Source organism: Mastomys coucha, unplaced genomic scaffold (assembly GCF_008632895.1).
Source record: "Mastomys coucha isolate ucsf_1 unplaced genomic scaffold, UCSF_Mcou_1 pScaffold8, whole genome shotgun sequence".
Lineage (NCBI taxonomy): Eukaryota > Metazoa > Chordata > Mammalia > Rodentia > Muridae > Mastomys > Mastomys coucha.
In genome coordinates, this window is record NW_022196914.1 from 60,085,567 (window position 1) to 60,097,741 (window position 12,175).

The window sequence follows — 12,175 nt, forward strand, 5'->3', positions numbered from 1 at the left end:
TAGAACAGAGATTGTTACCATGGTTCTTTCAAAGATGGATGACGGACATGAGTGGGGGTAATACTGCTTTGGGATAAAATTGTCTCTTTTGTTCATTACCTTTCCTGATTAAATGCAGGCACACTGAAAGAGGAAGGAAGATACAGGAATAAATGGTTTTACCGGAGATTTTAACAAAACAAATTATAATTTCTAAAGCACAGACTTCTAACTGTCTACTACTATAGACAGTGTGTCTCTGGGCTTTGGCAAACCATGTCAGAGGGTCTTGGAAGTGCGTGATAGCAGAATTATGTGGAATTATAGGCAGTGGTGTTCCTTAGTGTCAACCAGGAGGCAGATCTGTGGTAGGCTGCTCCAGGTTCACTCCTCTGCTGTTGAGTATTGATTGACTAGGGTGAAAATGGAGCAGACGTGCTTGTCAAAGCTGTGCATAGCTTCCAAATGAGAGGAGTAAGGGAGTGTGGAACGGTAGAGCTAAGGTGTTTAGGAAAGCTTTGAACTTAAATAATGGTAAGGCAACTGTTAACCGGGTGGCATTCTAAAGAGATACATGTAAGGTTCAACAGGCAGCAGGGAAAGATGGGCTTGGAAGAGAAGCTTAACAACAATATCCATGGAAAGCCTTAGGGAGTTTAGTTGACAATCAAATGGCTTCATATGAAGCCAAAGAAGCTTAAACTTCAAAGACCCTTCCTGGCTTGGTCCTCTGTTGAAGTGTCATACTTAAAGGTTTATTGATAACGGATTTCCTTTTTTCTCCATATTAGAATGCCTCAAGGCCTGTATTCCTTCTCCACTGACATCTAATTACTCTTGGAGAAAATTAGACTTATTTATTAACTGGACTAAGAACTGCTCAAGTTGCTGACTCTGGTGACACTAATCTGGTCAGATGATTTCTGGAAAACGAGGTCCAGGTTAGAACAGGACATCTAGCAAGTTGTATTTATTTATTTGTTTGTATTTACTTCTCTCTCTCTCTCTCTCTCTCTCTCTCTCTCTCTCTCTCTCTCTCTCTCTCTCTTTCTCTGTGTATGTGTGTGTGTGTGTGTGTGTGTGTGTTGATGCTGGTTGTCAAATTCAAGGTCTTGGGAATGCCAGGCAAGTGTTCTACCATCTACCATTGAGCTATATCATCTTCTACCTGAATTGTGACATTTTAGAGAAACCTGATTAAACAAACAAAACTCCAGAAACAAGTCCTGTTTGCTGGACCTTTCTCCTTGACTTCAACCTCTAGAGTTTCTCTTAATGCTTTCTCTCTAGAGTAAAGCATGGGTCTTCTGGGCTCTAAATACCCATAATATGTAAATGAATTACAAATGGGTATCTCTCACCAACTCAAAGTTTCTTAGCTCTGGGTTCAAATATTCACCTGTTTGATAACTCCAAGGTGTCAAAGAATGACAAGTTCTGAAAGCTTGGTTATCCTCCATACCTACTGTGACAGGGAACACACAGGACCTTTTGCATTTTATAGTTAAGAAGAAAACAGAAGATACTTACTCTAGGGGATGGGGTGGAAAGGATGCTGTAGGTGAACTCGGGGTTAAAGTCCCTTCTTGAAGATATAGTGGAACAGAAAGAAAAGCCTTTTTCATGGAAAGGTTGAAAAATGTTCTCAGAAATGTTAGTTTTTCTAACATTATGTTTTTGGATTCCTTTTTAGTTGACTAGTATGTTTCCAGGGTTGGACAAGTGGAGCAAGATTGAACAGCAAATGACCTCAAATGAATCATTCTGCAAGCCTTCTTTCAAGGCTTACAGGTAACCATAGCTCCAAACATGAGTATCCATCGTTGTCTACTCTAGTGATTTTTAAGCATTTTTATTAATTTTTGCCTGCATGTCTGTCTGTCTCATGCATGCGTCCAGTGCCCTGGGAGGCAAGAAGAAGTTGTTGGGTCCTCTGACACTGGAGTCACAGAAAGTTGTGAGCTGCCATGTTGGTGCTAGGTATCAAGTCTGGGTCTCTGGAAGAGTAGCTGGTGCTACTGAACCACCTCTCCAGCCCCTAATCTAGTAATTTTCAATCCACTTTAGCTGTAGCATCCTTTCTTCAATGTTTAGGTAAAAGAAACACAAGCTGAGTTCCTCTGTTTTGACAAGGGGGTAAGGAACGAATTCCACCCTCCCCTTGCTACCCTGATACCAATGGTCTAGTCTATTAGAGAAAACTGTGGAGAGCCTTTCGAGTGTACTAAGCAGGACTTCTTCTGGAGAAAGTGGGATAGGAGAGGAGAATATGACCGTCCATGGCATCAGTGGTAGCTGCTGGATGTAATAACGTGCAAGCCACTCAGAACCCACGTCTATGATTACAAACTCTGGAGACGCTTCCCCTTCTACAGAACTTGAATTCTTTAGATAAGGCTTTCTTTTTCTTCCTAATTAGTGCTAATGCTGGCCACGAGCACCGCTCACTGTACAAAACCTTCATTGCCAGGACTTTTAAAAGTGATTTAAGTGGCAACTTCATAAAACCATTCCTCATTCTCAGAGAAGGGATTACTTGGGGCCCAGATGAATGGCATATGATACCTCCTTATGTAAGGTCTAGGCGACGATAAAATGCTTTTCCTTACACATTTCCTTTGTTTGGTTTCATGGTAAAAACAGGAACCTATGATGTGGCTAGAAAGAAAGCTCCAGAAAGGAACTGCAGAACTATACAGGAATGTAAGAAAGGGCCATTGTGCATGCAAATGAACCCAAGGCTGAAGGATGAGCTGACCTTACCAGCCATACGGCTCGACCACCCAACATGACATTGGCCACTACAACCCGATCCCCTCCCTGGGATAAGACGTCAACATCTGAAATGCCAGACAAAAGCCCAAGTACCTGTTACAGCGCATGATGTGAGAACAGATCTTGAAAAAGAACTGGTATTATAGAGACTATTCAACAATTTCCCAGCAGTCCCACCAGGGTAAATCATAGCTTTCTCTGGCATTTCGGGGCAATTGAGCAATGTGGCTGTGATACAGAGGGGCCTTTGGCTCAGCCCTGGGGGAGGAGGAAGCATAAGTGGAGAGAAAGACAAGGCAAAGCTTCCACCTTAAAGTGGGAAGACAGGCCAGCTGTGAATGAGCCCAGAGGCATCCCATCAGGGAGCCACTTGTCAGCCGGGGATTTTTCTCACTCTGGTGAGCTGGTGCTATGTGCCTCCAGGTATAGATGACCTCACACCCTCCGCAAGAACTGGGGCTCCACGCATTGAATAAAAATGTCCCTTTTCATACTTCCTGCTGTCTCACTGACCTATGTGTGGAGAGGGAAAACTGTTGTGTTCTTTCTCCAGGGTTTTCCTGAGGCCTCTGGGTGAAACCAAATGAAGCTGGACAGTTTACTCAGAGGCTAAGCCATAGAGACCTCTCTGTGAAGTGTGGGGCTGAGGAAGACTGAATGCTGGGAGACACATGGCCCTTCCCAGCACACGAGACACCAAAGCTACCATCTCAGGGAGACAGATCTAAATGGCTGCAGTAACTCCCAGAACACTCTGGACCCCACCCCAGCTTCTCATACTGCTTCTCTTTAAACACAGGGTCCAGTCATTAGAAGGAAGAGAAATCAGAAATAATCAGGCCAGCAAGAGTGGCACAAGGCTTGACAGAGATCAAGGCAGACACATCCTGCTGAAGTCCAAGAGATCTGTGAAGAAATCTCTTGAGAAAATAGGAAAGCTGAGCTTCTCCTGGAGTTTAGTAGGTTCTAGTGTCCCTAGCACTTCTGCCATCTGTAAATGATGATCATTCCAAATGCGCTCACACTGCCCACTGATGTCTACTCCAGCACAATGCCCGAGGTTCTAATCCTGTATCGATCATAACAGTGATCTAGCCCAGGCCTAAGCAATTTTGGATCGATTTTGCTTATTTCAAAGGAATAACTACTACCTTTCCAAAGCATCCAAACAGTAGCCCAGACACGCGGTACGGAACCCACCTCTTGATCGGTAAAAATCTCTATGAAGTTCTGGAAGGAGAAAGAGCCAGACTGAAGAATGAGCTCTCCAGTGTTCTCAAAGCACTGTCCGGTAAGCACCAGCAGTTTATGGCGGGCGGCGTCAGTGATCATCAAACGCACCTGAAATAAGTGAGGGTAAGAGTAAGTGAGGGTGTGGAGCAGAAGCTGCCCCCGCTTGCCCCCCACCTCCCAGTCCCAGGCACTATGACCATGGCGGAAGCTCACTACCAACCAAATGCGTTCATTCCAAGTGTCTAATTACTTCAGCTGAGAGTGAGTGGGGGCAGGGACTGTTGGACAGAGCCGTGTCTGTAAGAGTTACTCATAAAATTAATCAGTTATTTTCGGTTATTAGTGTGCTGGTAGTTTTGCTTCAACCCCAAGCAGCAGTGGTTGCTGACTTTCTCCCCTGAGTTTCCTCCTCTCTTTAAAGTGGTCTTCACAGCTCGCAAGCATTTGTTCTACAGCTGTTTTAAAGAATCTACTAGCAGCAGCCTGCAGCCTGCAGCCTACATCCTAGGAGGCCAGGAGAGACTTGTGGATATGCCAATCCAGGTCCCCCAGCTAGCCTCAGAAGTAGGCCTCAAGTTCCTACTCAGAATTCCTTCCTTCCAGTCCTTAGAGAGCAAGCACACCATGACAAACGCAGACTCCAGTGCTTGCAGCAAGATGCTTGACCCTGAACAAAAGAAAAGGCGACCCCCGAATGGCAATCCGGGAAACTGAATTGAAAATAACTTATGCTAAAAAGAACCTTTGCTGAATTTTCAGTGGCTGGGGGCCAGCTGTCCTACGCAGGAGCACCACCCTCTGAGCCAAGGTTCTGAACTCAGTTCATGAATGTTCAGCACACACTACGTGCCCTGCATCATGTTCTGCACCAGGGAAAATCCAAAACTAAACAGGCCATGACCCCTGCCCAAGAACCCCACAGGCCAGTCATGGAAAAGCATGCATACCTAAGCAGTTGTTTCGGGCTCATGTGGTCCACAGACTAGCTTGATACTTTGAAAAAAAGCTTTTTCATTTTTTAAAAAAAAAACTCCTGCTTCACAGCTAGGCAGTCTACCTGTGTATATGCTAGCCCTCCAGCGTCTGGGTGACAGAAAATGCCATCCCAGTGTTTTCTGTGACTTCATGCCTAATTGGATTGTCAGAGCTTTTGTACACAGAAGTAGGTCAAAACAGGCCCGATTATGATAGCCTCAAACCGAAAGCAACATAAGTGACAGCAACTAAGAAATGAATAATCGGATGTGGTGAACGTTCATAAAAGGATGCCACACAACATGACTACATCGGGCGGGACCAACATGCTACAACACAACTAGATCATGAAGCCACTAAACTAAGTTAAGCTCCACAAAAGAGGCCACGCGTTGTATGGTGGTGCCATTTGTATGAAATGTCCAAAACAGAAAAAAAAAATCCAGAGAGAGAAAATAGGGGTTGTCAGAAGCTAAGGGACAGTGGAGTAACTGCTAATAGGTTTAGGAAATTTTGGGGAGTGACATGCATGTTTTGGAGTTAAACTGTTCAATTTTGTAATAATTCTTTTTTAAAAACACCCACAAAATTACATACTTTCAGTGGATGGAGTCTATGGTTTATGAATTATATCCAAATTCGAAAACCCGTACAGTCAGAGTTGCTAAAGCACAGGCAGAAGACACTGGAGATGCTGCCAGGGCCTTTGGCTACTTTAATGTTCAGGAAGCAACCCTATCTCCATGGAGGTGGGAGAGGAGCTCTGTCAGAGCTTAGCCTGGAGGTGGGAGAGGAGCTCTGTCAGAGCTTAGCCTGGAGGTGGGAGAGGAGCTCTGTCAGAGCTTAGCCTGAGGGACCAGGGATTCTCTTGGCTTCTGCCAAGAGAATTCTTATGTCTGGGTGGGTCCTGAAATTCCCAGTTACCCTCTCTAGTAGTATTCTCCTGTGATGCTAATGACACAGCAGCAAAGGCGGGCATGCACATCTTAGCCACTCTGCACCACACTTTGTTGTAAGCCCTGAGCACTTCGGAGAGCATTAAGTAGGAGCATTACATTGAGGGGCTGTTATGATCTCTGTTGCACGGAGGGGCAAACAGAAGCAGTAAGAAAACTTGACCGAGGCCAGTAGCTTGTAAGTGGCAGACCTTAGATGACGAAGCCAAGTGATTTGACCTGGGCTAGAGACTATGTTTCTGATGCTTGTGCTGGCCTGCCTTCTAAGGGTAGCTAGTGCTGGCTTAGGATCTGTCTGAACAGGGAATGCTACTGGGATGCTTGTCTTCTCTGAGTTCCATCCCTGTATGTGCCAGCCTGGGGCTTGCTGTCTATTTCCTCTGCTACATTCCTGCTCCGCATCCTGGCAACAACATACCCAGCACATAGCCCCATTCTACACCCCTCTACAAACATGCTTCCCGCTGGCACTGTCCAATGTGTTCTTATTTCAAAGAGGCTTCTGGTGAGCTGGTGCTATGATACTAGGTGCAGAGGAAGCGGACTCTGGGCGTCTAGGAAGCCTGGAACCTGGGACTTCGTCCTTGTACATCTCTCTCCAACTCCCCCACCTATCTAGCCCCCTTGATCAGCCAAGTCTCCAATCTTTCCAGGCCCTAAGACCTCCCAGAACTGAAATACTCACCTCAGTGCTGACTGCTTCATCTGAAGGGTTGATCAGAACGACTGTTTCTAAGACGTCACTTCGGTGATGAAGAATCTTTTGTCCTGAAGGCACAAAAAAATACAGAAAGAAGAGACCTTTAGCTTTTCCAGATGAAAGCAACTCGCCTACTTCTGGGACAGCAGAGAAATGTCCAACTCAGATTGTGGCCCTGGAAACTGGGAAACACTGTGGATGCTACTGAGCACGAGGGTGTGTTCAGGCACAGCGGGCTGAACCTGAGCTGATGTAGCCTGGGGCCCCCAGGCTCTTACACTGGGTCTTTCATGGTCGATGGCTAGGCAGCCTCCTGACCCAATGGCCGGGTTTTCATCAGAGACCAGGGAGGGGTGCCAGGAAAACTCAACGGGGCTCTTGACATTTCCTTTCTCATGGTAATTGGGGATGTTTCTCCCCAACGTCCTTTCTTCTGGTGAGAACTGCGAGGAGATTAATTAGGAGCCTCATTGTGAAGTGAATGACGGCCAGAAACCCGGCTAACAATTAACCCAGCAGCCAGAATGGCTGTCTGAGGCGGGCTTACAGTCTGTTGGGCTATTCACTAATTAATTCACTCGCTTGTAGGAAAGTGAAGAAACTGTGGGCAAAAGAGAAGTGGAAGGCAACCCTCTCTTAGGACAGGGTGGCCAAACTGCCCCACAAGACAAAGCTAAGGGAGAACTAGAAATGTAAGGTGTGATTTGGGATGAGGGAGCCTGCTTAGGGATGCTCGGCAGGGCTCTTGATACTACTCCTTATAGGACCATCCTGTGGCTGGTCAGCCTCAGGCTTAAGTCAGCAGAGACCTATGGATTGCCTTCTACAAGCATTACCCTGCCCTGGCAAGGAGTTGAAAGCCATCTAGTGAATGTGGCCAGAGTTGCTGATGTATGCTTTTACCAGCAAACAAGGGACAGAGAGGGGCGTTCCCTCAGAACTGTGGGAGGAGGCCACGTGGTTGGGAGGGGGAGAGCATGCCTGCTGTTTGGAAGTACAATGAAGCTTGGAAGACAGGAAGAAACAGAGGAGCATCTGAGGGAGATACCAACAGAGAATAGGTCTAGGGTTCTTCAAAAAGCCAAAACAGAGTCTTGTATGACGCTGCAATTGAATTGGGTGGTGCAAATTGAAAGCAGAAACTTGAACAAATATTTTTGTGCTAATGTTAATTACAGCATATTTTAAAGGCCAAAAGAGAAAATAACCCGTGTCGGGGTTAGATGTAGTCTACCCACAATGGAATACTAGTCAGAAATAGAAGAAAAAAAAATGAAGCTCTGCTAATGTTACAAAGATGAACTAGAACATACTACATTAAGAAAAAAAAAAAGATGGACACAAATGCATAAATAAAATAGGGTTTCGTGCCTATGAAATACCCAGAATAGGTAAATTTAAAATAGTAATTACCAGAGGCTAAAGGAGGAGAACTTGGGGAGCTATTACTTAATGAGTACCATTCCATGTTTTGGGATAATGAAAACATTTTGAAAATATAAGTGATGATATATGCAGCCTTGTAGATGTAACTTTCACTCCTGAGTTGTAGATTAAAAAAATAGTTAAAATGGCTAATTTTTATTTATATGCAATTTGTCATGTGATGAAGAATCAATGTGACAGACAAGTAATCCCTGAAGAAAATACTTCACATGCGTGTGTGGAATCTGTATATACACTATCTCAGTAAAGCCATTAGAAAGGAGGAGGTTCCAGGCACGGCTCTGCTACAGATTTCCCCTTTGCATTATCAAGGATCAGAGAGAATAGAAACAGCTGCATAGAGACATTCTCACCGCGTCACCGTTATCGATCATTCTTGCCTTTCCTTACAGTAATATTTACCAATAACCTTTAGGGAGGCAGAAACGAAGCAATGCTGGTGCCAAGCACAGTTCTGAGACCTATCCAATGTCACTGAATCCCCTTAGGAGCTCTCACCCATGGTACCATGAGCATGGCTCACTACTGAAGACAATGAGTTGACAGAAATTGACAGAAGACGCTCAGGACCCCACAACAAATCAGCCAGGGGCTGCTCCCTGGCTGCCTTGCTCTAGACCCCTTCTGATGATGCTAGTTACCAGAACTTGTCTTTGGCAAAACGGACACCAGATGCTGAAGAAGAGTTAAGGGAAAGACCAACAGACTAAAACAAGAGATGGGCTTAAAGAAGCAAGATGTCAGCAGAGAGTACCGGGTGGTCAGGCGAGGCACAGCACCTATACACCGCAAAGTAAGATTAAATAGAAACATGGAATGTCTTCCTGCTAATGACCAGTCAAGAGAAATTCCAGATAAGAACAGTGTTAAGTGCTTGACCAGGAGAGACCTAAGGCTTAGGGAAAAATGATGCTGAGCCATGGAAAACACATTCCATTTATCATGAATGCTATATTCTATAATTAATTGAAAATTTGCCTTTTGGCTTTTGGTTGTTTTCCCCTTTGACAACCATACGCACTTGAAGCTAAAGCAAACCCAATTCAAATAAGCAGATGACACAGTGAAAAATTACACAAATCCATAGTCGATCAAGTTGTCCTTCCATCTGTGGCCTCCTTGAAACAAAGACTTTGAGATTCTCGAAGACACGACCGTGAGGCAGCATGAAGCTGACACTTAAACCCAACAAATGAATGGCTGTTTCCTCATCATATCTTTGATGAGAGCACCCAGGGCACCCGACGGAGTGAGACTGGGTATGACTGTTGTCATTAATTGTGCTCTGTAGGAGTCACAGAAGCCAAATGAAGGTTTGTAGAAGCATTCCCCTCCCCAGGAGTCCCTCAGAGTCCTTTCTTTGTAGCTCACAATGCTGCTGACTGCACCCTTTAAAAGCGACAAACAGCCACCACAGCCACACTCCTGCCCGCACACTCCGGCCCTCCCCTGAGGGGTCTCCAGCTGCTCCCAGCCACGGGCTTCTTACCATCCACCAGACCTCTTCCTCCCTGGCTTCTTCTGTTGCAAAACCGAACAAATGCCAAGTAGCAGCTGCTGGTCACCTCCACACGTCCTAAATCACGTTTCAGAGCAGTCTGCCCAGGAATTCAACTAATGATGTCTTGTCCATCTTTGTAAGAACTCGGAGGGAGGACACTGACAAGGCACGAGCACCAAGATGCCTTTTTGTAGAGTTGATTTGAATGAAGGGATGTAAAGACAGTCAGAGAGAGCTCCCAGCTCTAGTCTTGGCTGGAATGTTGTCCTGATTCAACCACAAGACCTGTAACCGAAGGCCGGGCCTCTCTAGCATCGGCCAAGGCGAGGGCCGTGGCTGAGGGGACCTGTCAGTTCCTTGGGTGCCCGCTTGCTCTCTGGCAGCAGGCGACTGTCTGCTCAGGCAGCTGAGACGCTCACAAAGCTGCATATTTGGGGAATGTTTCACACTGGGAAGTGGGCCAGGCATTCTCAGAGAGAAGCCACCACCCTTGCCTGTAAAGGTCCCCATTCAGTTGCTTCAGGAAAGAAGTTCCCAGCCTCTCTCCTCACCCTCTAGTCTGCCCTCCCTATAGATAGATACCTCATAAAGAAACCAAGGGGCATCCTATGAATAGCTAACCCTCCTCAGCCTTGTGGAGGCTGGACATGGAGTGATGGAGTTGTGTCAGTCTGTTTCCGCATGAAAAAAAGTCTTTGAAGCCTTCCTCAAAAAATCCCACATAGCTGTGAGGTGAGGTGAGGGCAGCAGAGAAGGCACTGTGTGACAAAGGGTCTGCTCCACTTCAGAATCTAAAGAGAATGAGGACCCCTTGAAGCAGCAGGGCCCTTCAGACAATGGGGCTTTTGTCTGTGGTCTCCTAGAGCTGTATTTGAAATTCAAACAGTCTATACTTTGCAGTTATTGCTGGGATTTTTTTTTCTATTTTTAAAATCTTATTTAATTGGATCTACATGTCTTTTGACGTTGGGTTGTTTTGTTGGTTTATGTTCACATCACATCTAGGTGATTTCTGAAATCTTTTAAGATAAACAAAAAAATGACATTTTCATTTTTTCCAGGATAGTTATGGATCTCTTCAGGGAGTTTAAGATTTTTCCTCTCAGCATGGGTGTGACACACAAAACATAGGCACCCTCCTAGGTTTCCGAGATTGACTGGCTAAATCCAGGCACATTCATCACAGAGGACAGCAACAGAGAACCTGGGCTGGGGTATATAGCTCAGTCGGTAGAATGCTTTTCTGGCCTACACGAAGGCCTAGGCTTGATTTCTGGAACTGCATTAATCAGCCATGGTGGTACATGCCTGTAATCTCACCGATTTGGAGTTGAAGGCTTGAGAACCAGAAGTTCAAGATCATCCAATTCAAAGCCGGTCTGGACTACATAAGACCCTGTCTCAAGAAAAACAAAATCTAGAATCTCTTTTTGCATATGGATAAGTCTTCTCTCCCACATGCAGACCCTATAACAAGTAACTGGGAGATTGAAGCATCCTTGCTGAGGCCAGAGCAACTCCACAGCATCCTTGGTCCAGACCAAAGCATCAAGGTAGCTGAGCAACCTGATGAACACAGAACTGCTAAAAGCTTCTATGTTGTTCTTATGAGCACAACACCCATCCTGAACTCCCCTTCAATGATTACAGGCCAGAACTTTATTTAAACAACTTCAGTTTATTAAATTGTATGACAGAGAGAAGACGAAGCAGGACCTGAATCATAGACAGCCAAGATGGCAGTCGGGAAGATCCCACAAGTCCTTGCTACCCCATCCCTTTCCCTTCCTCTACCAGTTCCCATTGTTATCATGCCTTTGCCTGCCCCCTCCCTCCAGTCTTTGCTGGCTGAACACCAGAGGGACTTTTTGATAAGACACTTGGCCTTGTGAACTAACACTAGATATCATTGTGAAGATTAAAGAACATCCCAGGGTTGGGCTGGGAAATGCTTAGGCTAAAGCCAGCCCGAGACTGCTTAATTAAACATAAGGTATGATCAATCAAGGACTATGAACACCCTGAATGTTAAAGCAGGGAGGGAGGCAGGGAGAATGTGGACAGACCTTCACCCCCACCCCTCCATCACAGTAGGGTGGTAGAGGGGAAACCTCTCCCTCAAACCTTCGCGCTCAAAAAAACTCTGCCGTTGAAGTTTTGCTATATGGATAAAAGCAAGAATCAAGAGCTGTGCTTCATGGCCATGGAAATCACAGCCCTGTGGTCGGTAATTACCTACAGGTCTCTAGGCAGCTTTTAATAACATCTTTTTATTTAAAACCATAACCAGGCCTCCTTACTCTAGGAACCCACATAATGTGCAGGGCAGATGTGTGGTCAGTGTGAAGAGAAACAGAGCTGGTATGGAAGGAATTAACGCTGGGAGGAGAGCAAGCCCTGCCCTAGCAGGAACTGTGGCCAAACTTCCCTCACAGGGGAGAGGGGATACCAGCAAGTGAGGAATCTGTGAAGGGCCCGAGGCGATTGGTCCCCTGTGAGCCTCTGCCCCACCTGTGTTTCTAAACAGGAAAATGATAAAGTATGGGTACATATAGGTTATCAGGAACAGAGCTTCTGAGAGTCTGCAATTAGTAGGTCCCCTCCCCCACC

At 45.7% G+C, this 12,175-nt stretch overlaps 1 protein-coding gene across 2 annotated transcripts in view; it reads right to left on the reverse strand.

The window, feature by feature from the left end:
- Positions 1-12,175, reverse strand: part of Map1b (microtubule associated protein 1B) — a 94,715-nt gene that overhangs the window by 16,067 nt on the left and 66,473 nt on the right. The window contains exons 1-3 of one of the 2 annotated variants that reach the window (XM_031360283.1): positions 9,554-9,916; positions 6,604-6,686; positions 3,955-4,095 (exon numbers count right to left, since the gene is read on the reverse strand). In XM_031360283.1, the coding sequence (XP_031216143.1) occupies positions 3,955-4,086 (132 nt within the window). In that variant the 5' untranslated portion in view covers positions 4,087-4,095; positions 6,604-6,686; positions 9,554-9,916. Of the gene's footprint in view, positions 1-3,954; positions 4,096-6,603; positions 6,687-9,553; positions 9,917-12,175 lie in introns of those variants that run through there. The other variant, XM_031360282.1, reaches the window with a different exon arrangement.